This window comes from Histomonas meleagridis, assembly GCF_020186115.1.
Source record: "Histomonas meleagridis strain 2922-C6/04-10x chromosome Unknown contig_16, whole genome shotgun sequence".
NCBI lineage: Eukaryota > Parabasalia > Tritrichomonadida > Dientamoebidae > Histomonas > Histomonas meleagridis.
In genome coordinates, this window is record NW_027150781.1 from 1 (window position 1) to 22,316 (window position 22,316).

At 29.9% G+C, this 22,316-nt stretch overlaps 7 protein-coding genes across 7 annotated transcripts; all 7 read left to right on the top strand.

Annotated features, from left to right (window-relative positions):
• Positions 1-532: 532 nt before the first annotated feature.
• On the top strand, positions 533-1,516 carry GO595_001863 (replicase; the record flags this gene model as incomplete). The annotated part of the gene is made up of 1 exon (XM_067914708.1): positions 533-1,516. One exon carries the CDS (start codon positions 533-535, stop codon positions 1,514-1,516), a length of 984 nt encoding a protein of 327 aa, XP_067777549.1.
• A 678-nt stretch (positions 1,517-2,194) lies between these two features.
• On the top strand, positions 2,195-2,986 carry GO595_001864 (DDE superfamily endonuclease containing protein; the record flags this gene model as incomplete). Its single annotated transcript, XM_067914709.1, has 1 exon — positions 2,195-2,986. The coding sequence occupies one exon, from the start codon at positions 2,195-2,197 to the stop codon at positions 2,984-2,986; it is 792 nt and encodes a 263-aa protein (XP_067777550.1).
• Positions 2,987-5,089: 2,103 nt separating this feature from the next.
• On the top strand, positions 5,090-5,671 carry GO595_001865 (40S ribosomal protein S5; the record flags this gene model as incomplete). Its single annotated transcript, XM_067914710.1, has 1 exon — positions 5,090-5,671. One exon carries the CDS (start codon positions 5,090-5,092, stop codon positions 5,669-5,671), a length of 582 nt encoding a protein of 193 aa, XP_067777551.1.
• Positions 5,672-14,480: 8,809 nt separating this feature from the next.
• On the top strand, positions 14,481-16,712 carry GO595_001866 (nuclear pore complex subunit; the record flags this gene model as incomplete). The annotated part of the gene is made up of 1 exon (XM_067914711.1): positions 14,481-16,712. One exon carries the CDS (start codon positions 14,481-14,483, stop codon positions 16,710-16,712), a length of 2,232 nt encoding a protein of 743 aa, XP_067777552.1.
• A 1,060-nt stretch (positions 16,713-17,772) lies between these two features.
• On the top strand, positions 17,773-18,768 carry GO595_001867 (uncharacterized protein; the record flags this gene model as incomplete). The annotated part of the gene is made up of 1 exon (XM_067914713.1): positions 17,773-18,768. The coding sequence occupies one exon, from the start codon at positions 17,773-17,775 to the stop codon at positions 18,766-18,768; it is 996 nt and encodes a 331-aa protein (XP_067777553.1).
• Positions 18,769-18,923: 155 nt separating this feature from the next.
• On the top strand, positions 18,924-19,670 carry GO595_001868 (Myb-like DNA-binding domain containing protein; the record flags this gene model as incomplete). Its single annotated transcript, XM_067914714.1, has 1 exon — positions 18,924-19,670. The coding sequence occupies one exon, from the start codon at positions 18,924-18,926 to the stop codon at positions 19,668-19,670; it is 747 nt and encodes a 248-aa protein (XP_067777554.1).
• A 56-nt stretch (positions 19,671-19,726) lies between these two features.
• On the top strand, positions 19,727-21,982 carry GO595_001869 (uncharacterized protein; the record flags this gene model as incomplete). Its single annotated transcript, XM_067914715.1, has 2 exons — positions 19,727-21,036; positions 21,838-21,982. 2 exons carry the CDS (start codon positions 19,727-19,729, stop codon positions 21,980-21,982), a joined length of 1,455 nt encoding a protein of 484 aa, XP_067777555.1.
• Positions 21,983-22,316: the final 334 nt, after the last annotated feature.

A 22,316-nucleotide genomic window follows, 5' to 3' on the forward strand; every position in this document is an offset into this window, starting at 1 on the left:
GAAGGAACATCCTTACGGCGACGATCATAACGGATGGCACCTATTGAGATGATTGGGAGAACAATAACCCAATTCTCAACCAACTGAGGATTCTCCTTAATAAAGCCCTTAAGTAGGCCAACATTACTGAAATATATGGATTTAACTTGTCCTTCGGAGTCTGGCATAAGACATGGAGCAGGGGGAGTAAATACTGGAGGAGGTATTGGATACGGTTTTTCATCGTCTTCCGAATGTAAGGATTCAGGATAAACATTATTAAAATCAAAATCATTGTCACTGAAGTTAAAATTATCAAAGGATTCTTCATATTCCATTTGTTGAAAAATAAAAATGATATTCCCACATTAGTGTCAAGTAGGAACTTGCTTATTCCTTATTTATTATAAAATTTATTATTTACTAATATCAATTGAATACTTTATTTAGAAAAGTGATGGCATAAATAAAATCTAAAAAGAATGCCAAATTTAATTGAAAAAATGCCAAAATCTGAGAAATAAATGCCAAAAAATTAATTTCACTTTATATAATGGGAGCAAAGAGATGTATTAAAAAGAATAATGTTAGAATTAATGTCGATGGTGATAGGAGTATAAGTCAGATTAATCCGAGAGCTTGCAGATGGGTTGGAACCCTTAATAATCCTCCAGAAGATTGGCAAATCGTGTTGAAAAACGTATCAGAAGAACTCAATATCAAATACCTTATCGCAGAAAAGGAGTTTGCCCCTTCTACAGGCACTCCTCATATACAATTTTATTTTAGATTATCTTCAAAACTTCATAAAAATACAATAACTAGTAAATTACATGGCTGTTTCATTGATATTGCTAGAGGATCTGAGGTTTCAAACTACAAATATTGTACCAAAACTGGTGTCGAAATATTAGAAATAGGTAGTCCAATTGGAGCGATTGAGAATGAACGAAATAAGATTGAAAAAACAAGAGAGATGCTAAATGATGTTATAACAATGCCTTGGATTGAGTTCGAAGCAAAATGGCCTTACCAGGCATTTCACCATTACAATAAGCTCAATGAGTACAAACTGAGACACGAGAAAACAGAAAACGTATGGAATGGAAATCTAAAGAGTAAAAATAAATGGATATATGGGCCGCCAGGAACAGGAAAGAGCCGGTGGGCGAGACAGCAAGCTACGAATTTAAATAAAGTGTACAAGAAAAATCTCAATAAGTGGTGGGATGGGTTCCACAATGATGAAGCAGAGGTTGTGGTCTTAGATGAAATGAACCCAAATAAAAGTGTCTTAGTCGATCAGTTGAAGGACTGGGGAGATCGTTACCCTTTCCAGGGGGAAGTAAAAGGATCAGCAATGACATTAGATCCTGGCCGTTGGTTTCTAATAGTTACAAGTAATTTCTCTATTGAACAGTGTTTTCCGAACAGCGAGGATCAGGAGGCCATTAAACGCCGATTTGATGAAGTAGAGATAAAAAGTGCTGAGGACATACGTCTAATGGGTCAATTAGACAAAGGAATTCTGAAATAAAAGAATTCAATTTTGACAATTTTTAACCTTAAATTATTTTTAAGGTACCACAAAATTGAATGGCATATTGACTAACTTTGTTAGTGGTCCAAAAAAAAAAAGTACGGTTTACGATCAAAATGAATTCAAAAGTGAAAATAAAGTATTCAATTCCGAACGATAGACCAATTTTAATGGTCCAAAAAATATTTTTTTTCTCGGTAATATAATCTTGACTGAGGTACCACTAACGTCCTCCGCAAGATAGGGACCGAGAAAAAAATTTTTATTTTTAAACGTCCTCAGATAACGGTCGTAATTGAATTAAGAAAAAGCGCCTAACCCCCACCCCTATTGCACTTTATTCACTTACCTCATCGAGATTATTATAGACACAAGGAAATATGTGACCTAGTTTTCGATCTCTTTCCAAATAAAACAAGAGGAACAATAACAGATTTAAGCAAACAATTCAATATTCCAGAATCTACCATTCGTGGGTGGTACCACAAGTGGGAACTTAACAAAGCATGGCGACCTTACGACAGCTCAGTTCACGGGATTCATCATCGTATATTTACCGATGCTGAAGAAAAATCAATTGCTGATTACATCCGATTTAATTTTATAACGCTAGGGTTTTTGTTTCAAAACAAAGACTTCGTTAACCTCGCATCTCAAGGATTTCTTGAAAAGCATATGGATGATGATGAAATCCTTGATGTGAAGTTCAGTCCTAAGTTTGTAACTGATTTTAAAAAGCGCAATAAACTGAGTAGTAGGCGAGCTCGGTACAGGAGAAGACCAAAGGTCAAAGATATGGAAATCGATAAATGGATCAATGAAGTCAAAGAATTAATTGAAAGCAAACCAGCAAATAGGATCATAAATGCTGATGAAACTTCCTGGAAAATCTTGCCCTCTTCGATAACTACATGGGCAGATTCTGGATCAGATGCAATTGACATCAAAGTTTCAGATTCAGAGAAAAAAATGATTACTGTAATGGCCTCGATCACATTCGCTGGCACCAAGCTCCCATTATTCATGACCGAATTAGTTGAACGAACACAACTTGGTGATATTTCATATCACATGTCAGCCCATAGCGAATCAGGATGGATGGAACAAGATAATTTCGAAAGTTACTTAATATGGCTTAGACAACAATATAGTGATGATGACACGTTGTATCTAATCATTGACCAATTTCCAGTTCACAAGACAACTATGTCCATGCAATTGGCAAATGCATTGAACATAAAAATGTTCTTTATTCCTGCTGGATCAACAGATAAATACCAACCACTCGATTATCGCGTTTTTGGGTGTTTGAAGAACGTTGCCAAAGATAGTATTCATCGATTTATTCATGAAAATCCGGGCAAAAAAATCGGGATGAAATATGCGGTTCAAGTACTTATATGGGCATGGGAACACCTTAATTCTGATGTTTTGAACGAAGCATGGTCAATCTATCAATCAATTTGAAATAAATAAACAATTTTGATCAAATTTTTACTAGAATAATTAAAAAACAGTATACCGAGAACAACTGCATTGTTGTTATTGAATTTTTGGCTTTTTTTAGATTTTCATATCTGATATCAGATAATTTCAAATTTTAAAAAATTCTTTCTAACTTTGCCCATAAGATCCATTAGTACTTTTAATGTGATATACATGCAAATTAGGCGTCGTGAAATCGTGAAATTCGAAATATACGTGAAAATCTTAAATTCCTATCGTTCCAACGATAGAATTCGCGAATTGTAGGAAACAGGGTATTTTGCACGACGGTTTAAAAACCGTGATTTATTATTCAAATATTTCCCGGTTATTAACTTTTTGTATGGAAATTTCCATTGATTTTGAAATAACCGAAAAAATTGAATATTAAAATCTTATCGTACATGCCAAAAAAACGGAAGACACACAACCCGAATTAAGAGCTGGAATTGCCTTAGTTGGTGACAGTGGGGTAGGAAAAACATCCCTTGTCGAAAGGTTCAAGTATTCAACCTACAAGGAAGAACGTCATTCAACAATAGGAGTATCTTTTCAAACTTTTCCATATCATTACAATGGGCGCAAAGTTACCTTCAATGTTTTTGACACAGCAGGGCAAGAGATGTACAGAGGTATTTTGCCTATTTATTTTAAACAAGTTCAATCATTCATTTGTGTTTATAGTATAAACTCTATAATCACTTTTGAAAATATTGGGTTTTGGCTTGACGAAATAAATAAGTATTCAAGCAGTTCAAATCCCATTATTTATATTGTTGGAAACAAAAATGATTTAATTTATCAATGTCAAGAGACAGTTTCTTCATCAGAAGCACATGAATATGTGTCATCTTTAAATCTTGACGCTAAGTTATTCATTGCTTCTGCGAAAACTGGTGAAGGAGTAGAGGAAATATTTAATTCCATTTTCCTAGACATATGTAAAAAAGAACGTTTTGAATGTGAGAAAACAATTGAACGAAAGGAACAAACAAAGGAGGGTAAATGTTGTAGCTAACTTTTGAACAAGATCTTTAAATTTAAAAATTGATGATAAATCTTCAATATTCAATCAAACCTATACGATTAATTGTTAGTATTTATGAATGTTTTGCTTAACCCGTCACGTTCGATTTTAATAAAAAATAAAAAGAAAATTTTTGTTCACTTCCCTTGTGCTAAAACCGTTAAATTTCAATGGTGGGCAAAAAATCATTGAATGCAACCACTATAAATTGAATCAGATCATTTTAAAAAATGCAAAAAGAAGAACTTCAGCATGAACTAAGAGCTAAAGTTGCTCTAATCGGTGATAGTGGAGTGGGAAAAACATGCCTTGTTACTAGTTATAGGTATTCGATTTTCAATGAAAATCACTTCCCAACAATTGGTGCAAATTTTGACACATTCAAATATCTTTCTTCCAGCGGACGCAAAGCCGTCATTAATGTTTTTGATACGGCAGGGCAGGAAGCTTATAGATCTGTTTTACCACTTTACTATAGGGGCTCCCAAGCATTTATATGTGTTTATGATATAATGGCACAAGAAACTTTTAACAATCTTAACATGTGGCTAAATGAAATTCGAGAGAATTCTTCTGATGCAAATCCACTTATTTATATTGTTGGTAACAAAGTGGACATACAAAATTGCAAATCTCCTGTTTCGAGGGAAAGTGCAAATGCATATGCAAATTCTTTAAACTTTAAAATATTTTTTACCTCAGCAAAAACAGGTGAAGGTGTTGAAGATTTGTTTCATTCCGTTTTTGAACAAATTTGTAATTCCGATAAAAATGAAGAAAAGAAACTATTTGAAGAAAAACAAAATAACTCACCAACACATAAAAGCGACTGTTGTTGATTGATAAAAACATATGTAAATTGCAAATAAAATTAATATAATGTTTTTGGTTTTAATATCAACTCTTTTTGTTTATATCCAAATGTTTTAATTAGTGTAAGATATGAAAACTCACTGTTTTATTAAGCACATCCCAATTTAATTTTCTTCTATTAACATATTAAACGTTCGTTTGGGTGGTTGTACGTTTTGACTATCTTTGTTTGGCTTTCCTTTTTCATGCAAGACGTAAAGCTCTTCGGAAAATGGTCTTATTCCGATATTGATTTTGAACAACTCGACAAAGCCCTTGTTGATTACATCTCAGTCCACGAAAAGCAACAAGTTATCCTTCCACATACTGCAGGACGTTATCAACATCAACAATTTCACAAGGTAAATTGCCCACTTGTTGAGCGTTTCGTTTGCTATCTCATGTGTCACGGTCGTAATGCAGGTAAGAAACTTATGGCAATCCGCATCGTTCGCCAAGCATTTGATCTTATCAATTTAGTAACAGGTGAAAACCCACTTGTCGTCTTTGTTAAGGCTGTTCAATATTGTGGCGCTCGCGAAGATTCAACACGTATCGGTGTTGGAGGTACAGTTCGTCGTCAAGCATGCGATGTTTCTCCACTTCGTCGTATCAATCAATCACTTGCTCTCATAACAGAGGGTGCTCGTAAGTCAGCTTTCCGCTCATCTAAAACAATCGCTGAGTGCCTTGCTGATGAACTCATTGCAGCTTCAGGAAACACAAACGATAGCTATGCTGTCCGTAAGAAGGATGAACTTGAGCGCATTGCCAAGTCTAATCGTTAAAAAATTCATCTAATTAATATTAACATTTTTCTTCTTTTTAATCACTTTTTAAATGATTTATAAACCTTCCAATTTTTGGGAGTGTGTTTCTGTTAAATGTGATCGTTTAAAATTAGGGGGACTTGAAATATCGGTATCACTTCAAGACATCTATAATGAATTCTACGATAAACTTTATAGAAGGTGAAAAGAGGGATAACAATGAATCTATCGCATATGTTAATTTACTTGTTTCTCTTGAACGAATTATATTTAATTTAACAGAAAGAAATCTTGATTCATCAATCGATAAAATAATGAAATTATTCGATATAAATCATCCCTATTCATATAATTTTATAATAGGAAGTTTGGTTTACTTTGCATATTTTTCAACACCAAATAAATCATATGATTTATACCTCAAATTTTTGGAATCTATACAATTAAGAGAAGAAGAAATGAACAAAAATATTTTCAAAATATTAAAGATTTTTATTAATTATATATCAGATATTGAATCACAAGAAGCATATTTTCTAATTGAACAAATGAAAGTAAGAAATTTAATTGATAACGATAATATTCATGATAATATGATTAAAAAACTTTTCATATGTCCAAATAAACAATCAATACATAACATTTCTTTATGTTTTGCCCATTACATGTCAAATAAAGAGATTAGTGAATCAATAAAAGCCAATCAATTTTCCAAATTCTTTTCAAACAACGAAGATATGCTCAAAAAGAATGATTGGGAACTTCATAAGAAATTAATTGAAGAAGGAATCAATCCAAATAAAATGACAAAAATAATTCGAAATGATGAATTAGAAAAGCTTCAAGAAATATCATCACAAGATGATTTTGATTTTAATCAGAAAATTGAACCATCACTTTATGAAAGATGTTCATTTATTAATGTAAAAAATGTTTCATTAATTGATTATGCAGCATTCTTTGGATCTATTAAATGTTTTAAATATTTACTTATGAATGGAGCAAAAATAGAAAACACAGGTAAATATGCAGTTGCTGGTGGAAACTTAGAAATAATTCATTTATGTGAACAGAATCATTCAACATTTGAAGAAGCATGTAAAATTGCAATTGAATTTCATCGAAATGATATCTTTAAATATATATATGAAAATAAAACAGAAAAAACTGAAGAAAAAATTGATGTTTTAGAATATTTATGTATTACCTATGGAAATTATGAAATTCTTTTCTTTTTGGAAGAACAAATGAGGATCAGTGAATCTATTATTACTGAAACAGCAAAATTAGGAAATTTATATCTTATTAAATATTTCTTTCATAAATATCAAATCCCAAATAATATTTTAGTTTTTGCTGTAGAATCAGGAAATATAGAACTTGTTAAATATATTCTTGAACAAAAAGGAATTGATGTTAATGCTATGGGAAATCATTTTTTATATTTAATATTTATATTAATAATTTTGGGTTTTAAAATTTTATTTGGTATTTATTCTTACTTATTAGAATAGCACTTATTCTTGCATCTGAAAAAGGTAATATGGAACTTGTGAAGTTACTTCTTGAACAAAAAGGCATTGATATTAATAAAAGAGGAATTTTTTTGTTTCATATCATATTTGCTTCAATTATTTTTTAATATTTCTTTATATTATTTGGAAATTATTTAATTTAATTAACTCAGCACTTATTTGTTCAACTTTAAATAATGATATAGAAATAGTTAAATTACTTCTTGAACAAAAGGATATTGATGTTAATGTTAAAAATGTTTGTATATTTCGTTTAATGTTTGTTTAAATCATTTTATATATTAAAATAATATTTGGAAATATTTTCAAATATTTGAAACAGCACTTATGATTGCGTCATCAAATGGATTTATAAATATAGTTAAATTACTTATTGAACAAAAAGGAATTGATATAAATGCTAAAAATGTTGAATTTTTTTGTTTATTATTTATTTTAATAATTTTATATTTTAAAATAAATTTTGAAATTTATTCCATATGTTGAGATCAGCACTTACAAAGGCATTCCAATATTCACATTTAAATATTATTAAATTACTTCTTGAACAAAAAGGAATTGATGTTAATGCTAAAGATATTTATTTGTTTTACTTGAAGTTCATTTGAATAATTTAAAATTACAAAATAATATTTGGAAATTACTTAAATTACTTTTGACAATGTTTATATGGGCATCTTCAAAAGGATTTATAGATATAGTTAAATTACTACTTGAACAAAAAGAAATAGATATTAATGATAAAACTATTTATGTGTTTTATTTAATATTTATTTTAACAGTTTTTTATTTCAAAATAATATTTGGAAATTATTTTATTTATTTGTAACTGCACTTCATATAGCAATTAGAAATAATAATACAGAAATAGTTAAATTACTTCTTGAACAAAAAGGAATTGATATCAATGCTAAAAACATATATTTTTTTCATTTTATGTTGACTTTCATAATTTCATATTTCAATATAATGTTTGGAAATTATTTAAATTATTTGATACAGCACTTATTTTAGCATCTTATGAAGGTCATACAGAAATAGTTAAATTACTTCTTGAACAAGAAGGAATTGATATTAATGTTAAAGGAAATATTTATTTATAAAATTTTATATTTCACAATAATATTTGGAAATTATGTAAATTATTTAATACAGCACTTATGTTTGCATCTGAAAATGGTCATATAGAAATAGTTCAATTACTTCTTGAACAAGAAGGAATTGATATTAATGCTAAATATATTTATTTGTTTTATTTATAATTTATTTTAATAATTTTATATTTCAAAATAATATTTAAAAATTATTTAAATTATTTAATACAGCACTTATTTTAGCATCTGAAAAAGGTCATACAGAAATAGTTAAATTACTTCTTGAACAAGAAGGAATTGATATTAATGCTAAAGATAATTATTTGTTTTATTTAAAATTTATTTTAATAATTTTATATTTCAAGATAATATTTGGAAATTATTTTAAATGTTTTATACAGCACTTATGATTGCATCTAGAAATGGTCATATAGAAATTGTTAAATTACTTCTTAAACAAAAAGGAATTGATATTAGTTCTAAAGATATTTGTTTATTATAACTAAAATTTATTTGAATAACTTCATATTTTTTCATTGTATCTGGTAATTATTTAAATTATTTAGTACAGCCCTTATGAATGCACTTAATTATAGTCATCCTGAAATTGTTGAAATATTACGCCAATATGAAAATTCTAATAACATATGTAAATAATATAAGTTAAACTATTAAATCCAAGAATTATCGAGAAACAACGGATTTCATAAAAAGATGATTTTTATTATTTTTTTTCTTTGGCTCCTATACAAAATTTTTATCCAAACAATAAACACATTACAAGAAAAGTAAATGACAAATTATATCAAAGAAAAAAATGGAAATTTAGAGATATTATGGTAAAAATGCATTTTTTTACAGAAAGCAAAAGAAAGATATTTCATATTTTAAACAAGCACAATATGTTTATCTTGAGTAGTACATTGAATTTTTGAATTATTTATAATGTTTCATATATATTTAAACCGCTGGCAAATGAATAGAATTAGACAAAATTAGATTAAGATATAATGATTTTTTAAAATTTTCTTTTCCTTTTGAATTTTGTCACTTTCCATTTAATTGTGCGCGATGTAATACTTTTTCAAAGCAAAACGATCATTTGTAAATGATCCCCTTGATAACCACATGCAAAGGAAATGTTATCATCATTTACATTCATGTAGTTGCTATATATATATTGGGATTTCTTATTGGGAATATTGATCACCCGCTTCCGAATCTACCAATTTTCGCTTGTACAATATGCTATCGAATTTTTTTTAAAAAGTATTGTGTCTGAACGACCGTTTAATCTTGTGGATTTTAACGTTTTCTTTAGGATAATTTCGAGATGCAACCTTCCACACTTCATTCTCAGCTTGAATCTTGGGCACATTCAAACAACGATTTGTTTGCTCGCCATGGTCTTACTGAGTCCAAAATCTCTGTTTCTAAAGGGCCAGCTCTTTGGAAATCATCTGGAATTAATTATCCAAGTAATTTTGATCATCCCGGGATTACCTTTTTTGAAGCACCATCTGTTGTCGTGAACAGAAATTATTCATATCCAAATCCATCAAATTTATCAGATTGTTCACCTCAATATAATTTATTCACATATGATTCTAGTAAACTACCTGAAGATGCTCCAGAAGATTTAGATGAAATTGTTAAAAGGTCACCTCCTTTAGTTTCAGTTTTTACAAAAAATCAATTTCCTCCACCACTTCAAGATCAAAGAACAGATGTAGGAATTTTAAAACCAGGACAAATTCTATATTATACTCTTACCTTTGACACACTTTCTTCAACATCACCAATTATTGAACCCATTGTTATTAATGTTTTTTTATGGGATCTTGACAAGCATAAAAAACTTTCGGCTATTTGGCGTTTTCTTCCTAGCGCTGATAATTGTGAAAAAAGCTTAATGGAATTAATTCAACCGACAATTATTAATGGCCCTACATCTATGTCAATACCACATACACAATCGCACAAACGCATTGCTATAATTGTATCTCTTGATAGGCTTTTATTAAAATCAGCCGGTTCATCACTTACTAAATATTATGAGAAAAGTGGGAGCTCAGCAAGAAACGCTGCGTTAAATGATCTTCATCAATGTAATCAAAAATGGACATTAATCACATTTGCATGGGCATGGAGACCATATACTGTTTTGCCAACTTGTGATTCAACTCCATTCAAATTCACCAACTTTTTCAGCACACAAACGGTCTCCGACTTTTTCTTAACAACCGCCCTTTCAAATTCAGTTCATTCAAAAGATAAACCGATACCGTTTGAAGTTCAGTTTAAAATCAGCAAAGAGAATCCACAAATCCCTAAACTTCAACATCGATTTAGCTTTCCAGTATCTCCATTATTAACTTTTGTAAATGAATTAGTTATCCAACCAATTCAAGCAAGATTCAAATTTCCACGACATATTCATGGGCGAAATATTGTAGCAGAAATTCAAATTGTTAGTGATGGGAAACCTATAAAATGCTTTGAAGGAAGTGACATATTTATTACTCATTGTCAATATCATGAAGAAACGCCATATTTTAGTGAGGACATTATTGCACAATTACCATTAACTTTAACGACAAACACAAAATTATTCATAAAGTTTTATCATGCGTCAGTTAAACCTAAAGCCAAAACTAACAAAATTTCGTGTGGCACATCGATATATAATTTATTTAAAGAAGATGGCTCATTTATTAATAATGGAATTCATAATTCAGGAATTTCATATTTAAATGATAATGAAATTGTTACTGCGTTAGAGAACAATTTTTTCTCATTTAATATTATCTTAAATAGTAATATTTATTCAAGTGATTTACAAATCACGAACATATTTAAGAACAAATTAACGCAATTAAAGCCAACGGAATATAATTTGTTAATACCACATTTATATTCAGTACTTGATAAAATGATCACTAATATTAACAATAATGATAATAATGGATTTAATGGATTAATCCAAATATTATCAGTGTTTCAACGTGATCGAAATCATCAAGAATCACAATACTTAATATTTTATTTAAAGTTTTGCGCATTACGACATGAAGAAGAGAAAACTTTTCATCAACGATTTATACCAATGTGGAAAAACTATTTAAAGAATAATGAATTCTCACAGAAACGTCCCGACTTTATTAATTGTTGGTTTCTATTAGAGTTAATCACGAAATCGATATTAATCTCAAAAGAAAGTGTTGACTCGAAAACATTATTATCTATTTCATCACAATTATCAAGTTATTTACCATTATTTAGAGATAGTCGACAAACTATTGGGACCACATTAAACAAATATTTGTTCTATTTTTATAAGGACTTATTTGATGTTTTAGATCATGAATTAATATGTAAAATGATACAAAATCATTTAGCGAATTTAAACCTAAAAAATAATTCGAATTTGTTCGATCGAGAATGTTTTCGAGATATATTTCAAACATTTATTTCTCCAAAAATATTTTTATATTTAATAGCACCAATTAATTATATAAAGAATTCATCATTATTTATAAACATATTTTTACCACATATCGAATCAGCTATGAATATATATGAACATACAAATGAATTATTTCGAAATATATTTAATTTATTATTACAATTTAATTATAATGAACATGTAATTATTGCTCCTTTATTAATACCATTATTAGAATTAATTGGAAAAAATGAAATAATTTTTAGAAAATGTCCTTCGAAATCTTATTTAATATATATATTTGTAGTAGCACATTATATATTTTATTATTCGAAAAGTAAACTTAAAAAGAAAAAATTAATAAAATCTGCATTAATATTATTAAAATATTCTACAAAATTAACTCAAAAAGAATTAAAAGAAATACAATTAACAACAAATAAAATGTCATCAACAGAAAATATAACAAAAGCAATGTTAAATAATTTAAATGGTGATCAAACATTTGTTTTACATGCAGAACATCAAACTCGAACAAGAAGATTCGCTTCATTAAAAATGGCAAATCGGAATAATTTATTTAGTACTAATAATTTAATCGAAGAGAATAAAACAGATTATATAAAAATATTCGATTCATTATCATTTATTATTCAAGCATTAATATTAAAGTTATCAAATGTTTCATTAAACTCAAAAACTTTTAACAAAATATTAATAGTTTTCTCAGATATTAATATTCCTCCATTACTAATAAAACAATTCCAAAAAACTTTAGTAAATTTTGCCGAAAATTTAACGCAAATTGTATTTAATGATGAAAACTCGAATTTAAAACATATAATTAATAAATTAATTAAATTCTCATCAAAATCAAATTTCGAAGTTATTAATAAATTTTCACAAATCGAAAAAGTCAAATTTGGGACAAACAATCGAATTAATTCATTAATTTCTCGTTCATTATATAAAATTAACTCAATAACAAAAAACATTTTAAACAATTCTAAAACTTCAATATATCATAAATTAATAAAAAAGTTATATAAAATCGAAAATCAATTAAATGTATTAAACAAAGAAACAAATTTCGATATATATTCCAATTTGTTATATGAAAAAGCTGAACTTTTAAAGGATTCTCCTGATGCACGTCTCGAAATATTATTAGAACTAACTAAATATCAAATAGAGAATCAATATTATCATGAAGCAATCATTGCACAAATTACATCGATTGCGTTAATATGTGAATATTTAACAAAGTTAAAACGAATTCCAGACTTTTTTAACATGAAAAATCCGGCGAAAAAGTTTTGTATTATAAATTCATCAATTTCATCGGAAATTTGTCCGAAAGAAATAGTGAATGATATCCCTAAGTTAAAAGGGTTTTGTACTTCCAAATATTTTAATGAATATGGAATTATATATTTGTTTAATGAAGCCATAAATAATTGTAAAAGTTCGAATTTGTTCGAATTATCTTCAATGATACAAAACATTTTAAATATAATCGTGAAGAAAAGACATTTATGGTTATTATTAAAGGATAATTATGTTAATGGTTCATTATCTTATCAAATTATCTCGGATTTAAATGTTTCCAATGATAGGAATTTCGGTAATTATTATCGAATACAATTTTTCGATGGAATTAAACGAAAGAATTTCATTTATCGTGAAATAAATTTAATGAATTTATGGGAAATATCAAAAAAAATTAAAAATAGTTTTATGGAATATTTCGAAAATGAAAAAGATGTCATTGTATTAAATGATGGTGAAGAATTGGACTTAAATAAAACAGAAAAGGATAAATTTTACGTTCATATTAAATCAATACAACAATATTTTACGTCAAAAGACATCAAAAAACGGATGACGGTTTTCGATCAAAATAACAATATTTCAATGTTTTACTTTGATGTGCCGTTTTCAAAGGGGTCTCAAAATTCAATAGAAAGTTTCTATATGAAACGTACAATTTTCATATCACCTCACCCAATGCCTTATATAATTAAACGGGTAGAAATACCAGAAGAAAATATAGTGAAAGAAATGTTTACCCCTATCGAGTATTGGACTCAAAACATTAAGAAACAAGTGGATTCAATAGAAGAAGATATAATTAGAAATGACCCAATCGGTTTGCAACCAAAACTTCAAGGTTCTTTGGTAGTCCAAGTAAACGAAGGACCAAAAAAGATTGCAGAGGTGTTCTTAAGTGAAGGAGAAGATAACAAAGAGAAACAAAAGTTACGAAAAGTCTTTAGAAAATTTTTGGAAACAAACGCAAAGGCTGTGAAGCTACACGCGCAGTTTGTGGCAACGCATCCAGTATACGCTGTGCTGCAAGAAGAAGTGGAATCGGGCTTGAATACTTTAACATCAACGCTGCAGCCGTATTTAAATGAATGAATTGTATTTGTAAATAGAAATTATAAATTTTGTTTTTAATATTTCTTTCAATTCATTGTATTTTGTAAATATTATATTGATTTGAATGTTCTAAAAATTATTAAATTTTTGGAGGAAACGAAGCTCTTTAATAAATCAACACACAAAATAGCTCAAAAAATTATTTTTTTTTTTATACAAAAATTGGATTTCTTCATCATTTAGTGAGTTAACGGTGGTCTTGAAATTGAATTGAAAATGATCGACATAACAACAAATTTTGCCTATTTGTCACTTTTCATAACCGTCGATGATTGAATTAAAAATTGAGTGGCTATTATATCATATTTTAAATGCCACGCCCAAGGATTCAGAAGAGGAAATTGGCTGATGACCCATGGAACATCGTATCCAAAGGTATCCAAGATACGCTTAGTCGAAAGCAATCTGGTTTGAGTATGAGTTATCTTCATATGGCAGTTCATTCCCTCATTTCAAACGGTGATTTCCGCAAACTTGAAGATGGCCTATCAGATCTTATCACTGCACACTTCAAAACTTATAAGGATGAACTTTCCCAACTTGCAGGAAATCCACTTATCGTCCGTTTCAGTAACATTTTCAGTGATTTTGAGAACTACTGCCTTATTCTCCCGAAGTTCTGTATGCTTTTGGATCGTCATTATGAATCAACTATTCCACAACGTACATTAACTCTTATCCGTGAGAAGTTCCTCCAAGGTGTCCTCAGTGATAAGAACCTTATCAAGATGACGATTGATGGCATTATCAAAGACATTACGACACTTCGAAGGAAGGAAGAAATTGATTTATCATATGCCAAGAATCTTGTCAAAATGTTCTACAACTTCAAGAACGAAGCCAACATCAAAATCTTTGAGAGTTTCTTTGATAAATTTGTCGAAGAAACCAAAAAATTTTATGATGATTTCTATGTCAACAAGTTTGGCAGTAATTCCTTCTCCAATTATCTCAAAATCATTGAAGATCAAATCAACCATGAACAAAATCTTCTTCAAGAATTCTTAAATGCCGAAGATGCCCAAAAGATATTATTCATCTGTTTCAATGTCTTAGTTATCTCACGTGAATCCAACTTCCTTGAAGGCAGAGAACCACTTATTGCCAGTGCATTAGTTGAACAAGATTGCCGTCCTCTTAAGTGGCTTGTTGAAACATATCAACGCTTCTCAATTGACATTGAAAACCTTTACAACTCATGCGCCACATTCATTCAGAACGAAATGCTTAAGCTTATACCAAACTTCGAACCACCAGCTGCAGGTTCTAAAGCTAAGAAGCAAGATATCCCAACGTCAATCTCGCAGCTTATGGAAGTTACCATGAAACATGTTGTACCATATAACACAGTCTTCACCACCATTGCTAATGCACCAGTTGTCAAGAAAGCAGCAGCCACACTTAAAGAAGCCATTACCAAAGCATGGAACAATGACAAATTTGATATTAAGCAAAACTTCAATGTATATATTGACTCTATTATTCGTAGTGAATATAAGAGTATTCCAATTGAGAAGTTTGCAAATCTTGTTGCATACTTCTGTGATATTACAACAGAGAAGAAACCATTTGAAGTTATTTATGAAGCAATGTTCATGCGTCGTTTGATTAAGATCAAGAAGAAGCTTCCAGATTTAGAATTACCAGTCATTAGTGCAATCCGTAATAAGGTATCACATAAATTCTTAGAAAGATATGACCAATATATTAAACAACTTAATGATTCATTCACATTCGAAGAAGACTTTAAGACATATAAATCACAAAACAAACAAATGACATCCGAATTACAAATCTCACCATTAGTCTTTAATGGTCAAAGCTTCCCATTACCGAAAGATGAAGAAAAGAATATGCCGACAACTATCTCGGAAGCGAATCGTGAGTTTGTACAATATTATAAGACTAAGCATCCAACACATAACTTATTATTACTTTCCACTGCTACGACAGTTGAATTTAAGTTACAAATTCCTAAAAACGCTAAGTCAGCAATCCCAAGAACTTATCAAATCGTTTGCGATGTACCAACAAGTTATATATTATCTACAACAGCAGAGAAGAAAGATGGCATGAAGTTCTCTGAAATGTGCGATTTATTAGGTAATAGAAACATGGCAGGTAAAATAGTATTGAACTTAAGCTCTGCAACAAATAAAATATTGGATAGATATGAATCAGCAGACCCAAAGAAGTTGGATGACAATGATAAGTTTAGATTAAATAGAAACTTCTTCTCACAAAACCAAAGAATTAACATCAAGCCTGCGTTGTCCGAAAGTAAACTCGATAAGAAGGAAACACACACAACTATCATGTACGAAACAACTGACGCTATTAAGGCTTCCATTTGTAGAATATTGAAGAGAGAAATAACTATGAACTTAAGCGACTTGGAGAACACAGTCATCTTGGACTTGAGAGAATTCTTCATAACAACGCCGGAAAAGGTAAGGCTGATGGCGCAGGAATTGGAGACAACAAACGGTTACGTAGAGCAGTACACTGAGGGTGGCGTCAAGAAGATCAAGTACATTAGGTAAGTAAACCACTTAAATAGCATTACTTTACATATTTTGACTTAAGCAGAGAATGTTCAAACTGTTGAACTATTTGACTTAAGCAGAGAATGTTCAAACTGTTGAACTATTTGACTTAAGCAGAGAATGTTCGAACTGTTGAACTATTTGACTTAAGCAGAGAATGTTCAAACTGTTGAACTATTTGACTTAAGCAGAGAATGTTCGAACTGTTGAACTATTTGACTTAAGCAGAGAATGTTCAAACTGTTGAACTATTTGACTTAAGCAGAGAATGTTCAAACTGTTGAACTATTTGACTTAAGCAGAGAATGTTCAAACTGTTGAATTATTTGACTTAAGCAGAGAATGTTCGAACTGTTGAACTATTTGACTTAAGCAGAGAATGTTCAAACTGTTGAACTATTTGACTTAAGCAGAGAATGTTCGAACTGTTGAACTATTTGACTTAAGCAGAGAATGTTCAAACTGTTGAACTATTTGACTTAAGCAGAGAATGTTCAAACTGTTGAACTATTTGACTTAAGCAGAGAATGTTCAAACTGTTGAACTATTTGACTTAAGCAGAGAATGTTCAAACTGTTGAACTATTTGACTTAAGCAGAGAATGTTCAAACTGTTGAATTATTTGACTTAAGCAGAGAATGTTCGAACTGTTGAACTATTTGACTTAAGCAGAGAATGTTCAAACTGTTGAACTATTTGACTTAAGCAGAGAATGTTCAAACTGTTGAACTATTTGACTTAAGCAGAGAATGTTCGAACTGTTGAACTATTTGACTTAAGCAGAGAATGTTCGAACTGTAAATCTTTTGCTGAATATTTCACAATTTGATCATTTTGTGATAAGTCATTTATATAAAAAATACGCAAATATATTGTGCAAAAAAGTTTATTGATGTTATTGATGTGTGCTTTACCTTATAGTTGCGGAATGAGAGTTCCATCACTATTTGGTTGGATGAAGGTGATGTGTGTTATGTGAGTAAAGTAATCAAAAATGTGCAATTTGTGAAGTGACAATAAAGAAATTCAATTGACGTCTGCCAAAAGTGACAATTGAATGTTGGAAATTGATTTCCCAATTCATGCAATGTGTAAAGGATTCGAGGACAATACATTCCTCGTATGCGGTGGTGGAGGAATAAGTTTTAAAAGTGGAATTCCAAATGGTATTAATATTATTGAAATCGGAGAAAACGGAAATTTAAATGTAAAAGAAAAAATTAGATTAGAAAACGTTGTAACAGGAGCAGCAATGTATGAAGGTGATGAAAAAAAGATAATAGCATTAGCTGTTGGTCCAAAAATTAAAATATATTCAAAGTCATTTGAAAAGGAAGAAGCTTCATATGATACCAAAATGGAAAAGAACCTATTCAGAACGCTTTGTTTTTCTCCAGATGGAAAACTTGTTCTTGCTGTTGATGCAGATGGGAAATTAAGTTTACTATCAATGCCAGATTTGAAAGAAATAGATACGGACTCATCCAAAGAATATTCAAGAGCTACGTTTTATAAAACACAGGATTCATTATATATTGCAGTAGCTGCAAATTCTCGAATTTATTTACTCGAGCCTAAAAAAGGATTATCTGTTGTTTCTGAATCACAAGAAATTGATCAAAGCCCAAGGTCCATTGTCTCCTGTGAAAATAGATTGATTTATTTTGCACTTAATCAAAAAAATCGTCAATCAACAGTTTTCGAATTTGAGTATTCTGAAGGCCTCAAACTTATTCGCTCATTTCAACCAATCAGTGGAATCATTAATTCTATTGGAATTGATGATAAAACTTTAGCAATAGCGACAAGTAAAGGAGATATCTTAACATTGAATCTTCCAACATTAAAACGGAAGAAGCTCTCTAAAGGTGTTCATGGTGAACCTGTTACATCATGTCTTGTTTTTCCTGATTATATAATTACATCAAGAATTGATCAGAAAATTATAGCCACCAAAAACACTAATGAGCCTATTTCCCTTGTATTCATCATGGCAGTTCTTGTATTAATTTTGTCCGTTCTTGTTTTCCTCGGGAAAAAGAACAGTCAATAAAACCTATGCAAATTTCAATTTTTCATTGTAAAATTTGACGGTTTTTCTCAGAAAAAAAGGCGCCAAAATTGAGTATCTATCGTCTCATGGTCGATTAACGTTCTTCAAATTTCAAAGAAAATAAACGGTTCTTTAAGGGGAAACTTTATTTTTTAATGAATAGTGATCAAGAGCTTCAACAACAAATAGAAGCCCCAAAAGTTATTGAAGTTCATCAAGAAGAGCCTCATCAAGCACTTGCACCAACAAGAACAAGAAATAAAATGAGGGCAAAATCAACTAAATGGACTCAAGAAGAAGACGACTTACTACAAATACTTGTGAATCAATCTGAAGATTGGGGACAAATAGCTACACATTTTCCGAATAAAACAAGTAAGCAGGTATTAGCTCATTGGAAAAAAGTTGCTAATCCTTCAATTGTGCGTGGTTCTTGGACATTAGAAGAAGATAAAACAATTATGGCTTGGGTTGCAGCTAATGGTCCTACAAAATGGTCTGTTCTTGCTGACCAACTTCCAGGTCGTATTGCAAAACAATGTCGTGAAAGATGGTGTAATCATTTAGACCCGTCAATTAAGAAAGGGCCTCTGACGCAAGAAGAAGATGAAATTATAATTAAATCAGTACAACAATTTGGTAAAAAATGGGCAGAAATTGCAAAGCTTCTTCCAGGTAGAACAGACAATTGTATCAAGAACAGGTGGAACTCGACTCTAAAGAAGAAAACTTCTGAGTATGTGCATAATTTTGATCAGCCTGTTGTTGAACAAAATCAAGATATGGTTCAAATAGATACTACAAACATAACGAGTATGCCTGTCGAACAAGCTGCTTCACCAACAAATACAAACCCGGAAGAACAAGTCCAACAAAACGAGACTCAGGTCCAATCGAATTAAAAATTATTTCACTTAACACTTTTTGCGGTTAAAGTAAAACAGTCAATTTTTTTGGGATGGAAGACGAAAGGTTTAAGTCTCTTTCCAGAATGTTGAGATATGAACTTAAATCTACAATGAAAATTGAAGACGTCATTCCAAAGCTTCCATCATATATTATAGGAATTGAAAAAACAGGCGATATATACTTGGACTTTTCTTATTATTGTGCAATTGTTATTATTGATAATACTCCAAAAGTACAAGAAGGAATGATTACCGCTATAGGTGTTATTAGGCGTCTATTAGAAATAGTAATTTCTTGGGGAATATATCCACATTTACCAAAATCGTTACATATTCCTTTTTTAGATGATCCACATTGGTTAATGACTCCAGCTCCACCACGGATGCTTCGACCTAAACCCGAAATGCTTCAAGCTCTTGAAATTTTCATTACTTCCCCCGGTGTCCAACTTATTCATCCTTTATTTCTTCATCATTGTATCTGTATTTTTTATTACCTTGAACCCGCACGCCTTAATTTAATTATTCAAGATCAGCCAACCGAAAATGTCATTTCTTGTTTAATTGCACTTTTCCAAACAGGCTTAGAATTTGGTCCTTTATTAATATCTGTTATCCAAGAACGTACTGATTCATTTGAAGCCATTGAGCGCACTAAATTTCCGATAAAACTTTGTGCTCGTGCAATTTCAGTACCACCAAAAAATGTTTCGAATGATGAATACTTTGATAAATTATTTCCACGATTAATCACAGCAATAAATTCTGGCAAAGGCTCCGATTTATCCAAAGAAATCATTAGCGAAATCATCAATCATAACATTAATGAATTCTTCAAACATTTCGATATGCATTTGTTGTTAGAATGGCCTACATATAAATCAATTTCGCCGATTATCTTTCAACTTGATAATATTATTTATGATGATGATATTCCCAAAGTATTAATTACTCCGATTCCACAACGATTATTATTTATAGCATCGAATGAAAATGTCAATGAAACAATTCGCGAGAAAATAATTTCGTTATTAAAGAAATATTTTAAAGATGAAAAGTCATCAATCGAATTAATTAAAAGTATTATCGAAGTAGAAACACTTTCTCCATTAGGTATTGATCATATTAATTTATTAACAAATGAAAATGGAATATTTGTTGTCGAGAATGATAATGATGACGATTTCGATGCACTCGAAAATATGCGAAATTTAATTGTCGATAAAATTATTGTGAACGAGAATCAAATTAAGGATTTCATTGATTGGTTCCCACCTACAATGAGTTCGATTGATTTTGTTTCCAAAATTTTAATGAAATATAAGGAAATTGATAACGATTTAGCTTCTTCATTACTTTTGTTCTTGAGTAAATTTGAGGGGAAAAATGAGTTTTTAAGTGCGTGTGAAATAGCAAAAATTATAATTTCGTTGTGTCCAAATCTGAAAGAAATTAATGAAAATATATATAATGCGTTTAAAAATGAAATACCTGAAATTGAATTGTTTAAAATTATTGAGAAAAATTCAAAAAAAATTGATAATGAAAATGAACTTAATTTAGATAAAATTGAACTTTTACATGAATTAAATTCGCCGATAGAACCGTTACGTGCACACGCGTTGTATACGTTACGCAAAAGTGTGATGACAAAAGGGAATCCGTTAAGAGAAAATGAAAATATTATAAAATCATTTTTACCGACAATTAAAAAGCAATTACAAAACAAAGATAGCTTTATATATATGAGCGCAATTAAATGTTTGGAATCTTTGGCTGATGTATTTCCACATTTAATTATCGAAGATTTAACAGAACAATTTCCCCAAAAAGATGAAATTTTATCAATCAAAATATCACAAGTTTTAATGTTATGTGTTAGACGTACTGGTCCTGGTTTAATATATTCTGCTAATGGGAATTTGTGCGGATATTTTATTAAGGCTTTTTTGAGGGGTGTAAATCATAAGTCTGAAATTGTTGTGGCGTCTTCTTTGTCGAATTTGGCTTCTTTTGTGGAGGCGCTTGAGTTCGGTTGTGCAAATTGGTTCACAGATATTGTGAATATTTTGAATCTCCAATGGCAAATTCATAAGCCATTGGAGATTAGAAGGGCCGCTTCGTTTTTGGCTTATAAAATTGTACTAACTTTTGGGAATAGCTTTGAAGAATTCGCAAGAAAAGATTTGGAAGTATTGATCGAATGTGTGGAAAGAATGAGAACGGGTGAGCTGGATCAGGTGGCATACCAAAATGCCGAAGATTGCTATCAAACGTTATGGGAAATTTGCCCAATGTTGATGTGATATGTTAATTATAGAAATAAATTTATAAAATTTGTTTTTGTTTTTTACATTACAAAAATTATTTCACTATTGTTGCCTCCAGATTTTAATGAAATATGTCGTATAATTAAAAAAATAAATAATAAAATTATAAATGTAAATGTTAACTAGAATGTTTTAAATTGCTTTGTTAAGCATTTGCAATATAGTAAATTAAACAATAAAATTATAAAATTTGTGTATAAATAATATTATAAATATTGTAAATAAATTTTTTAAGAAAAAAAAAAAATATAAAATTTGTTTAATTTTTATATCTCTTTCGAAATTTTAGGCGTATTGTTTAAATTAAAAA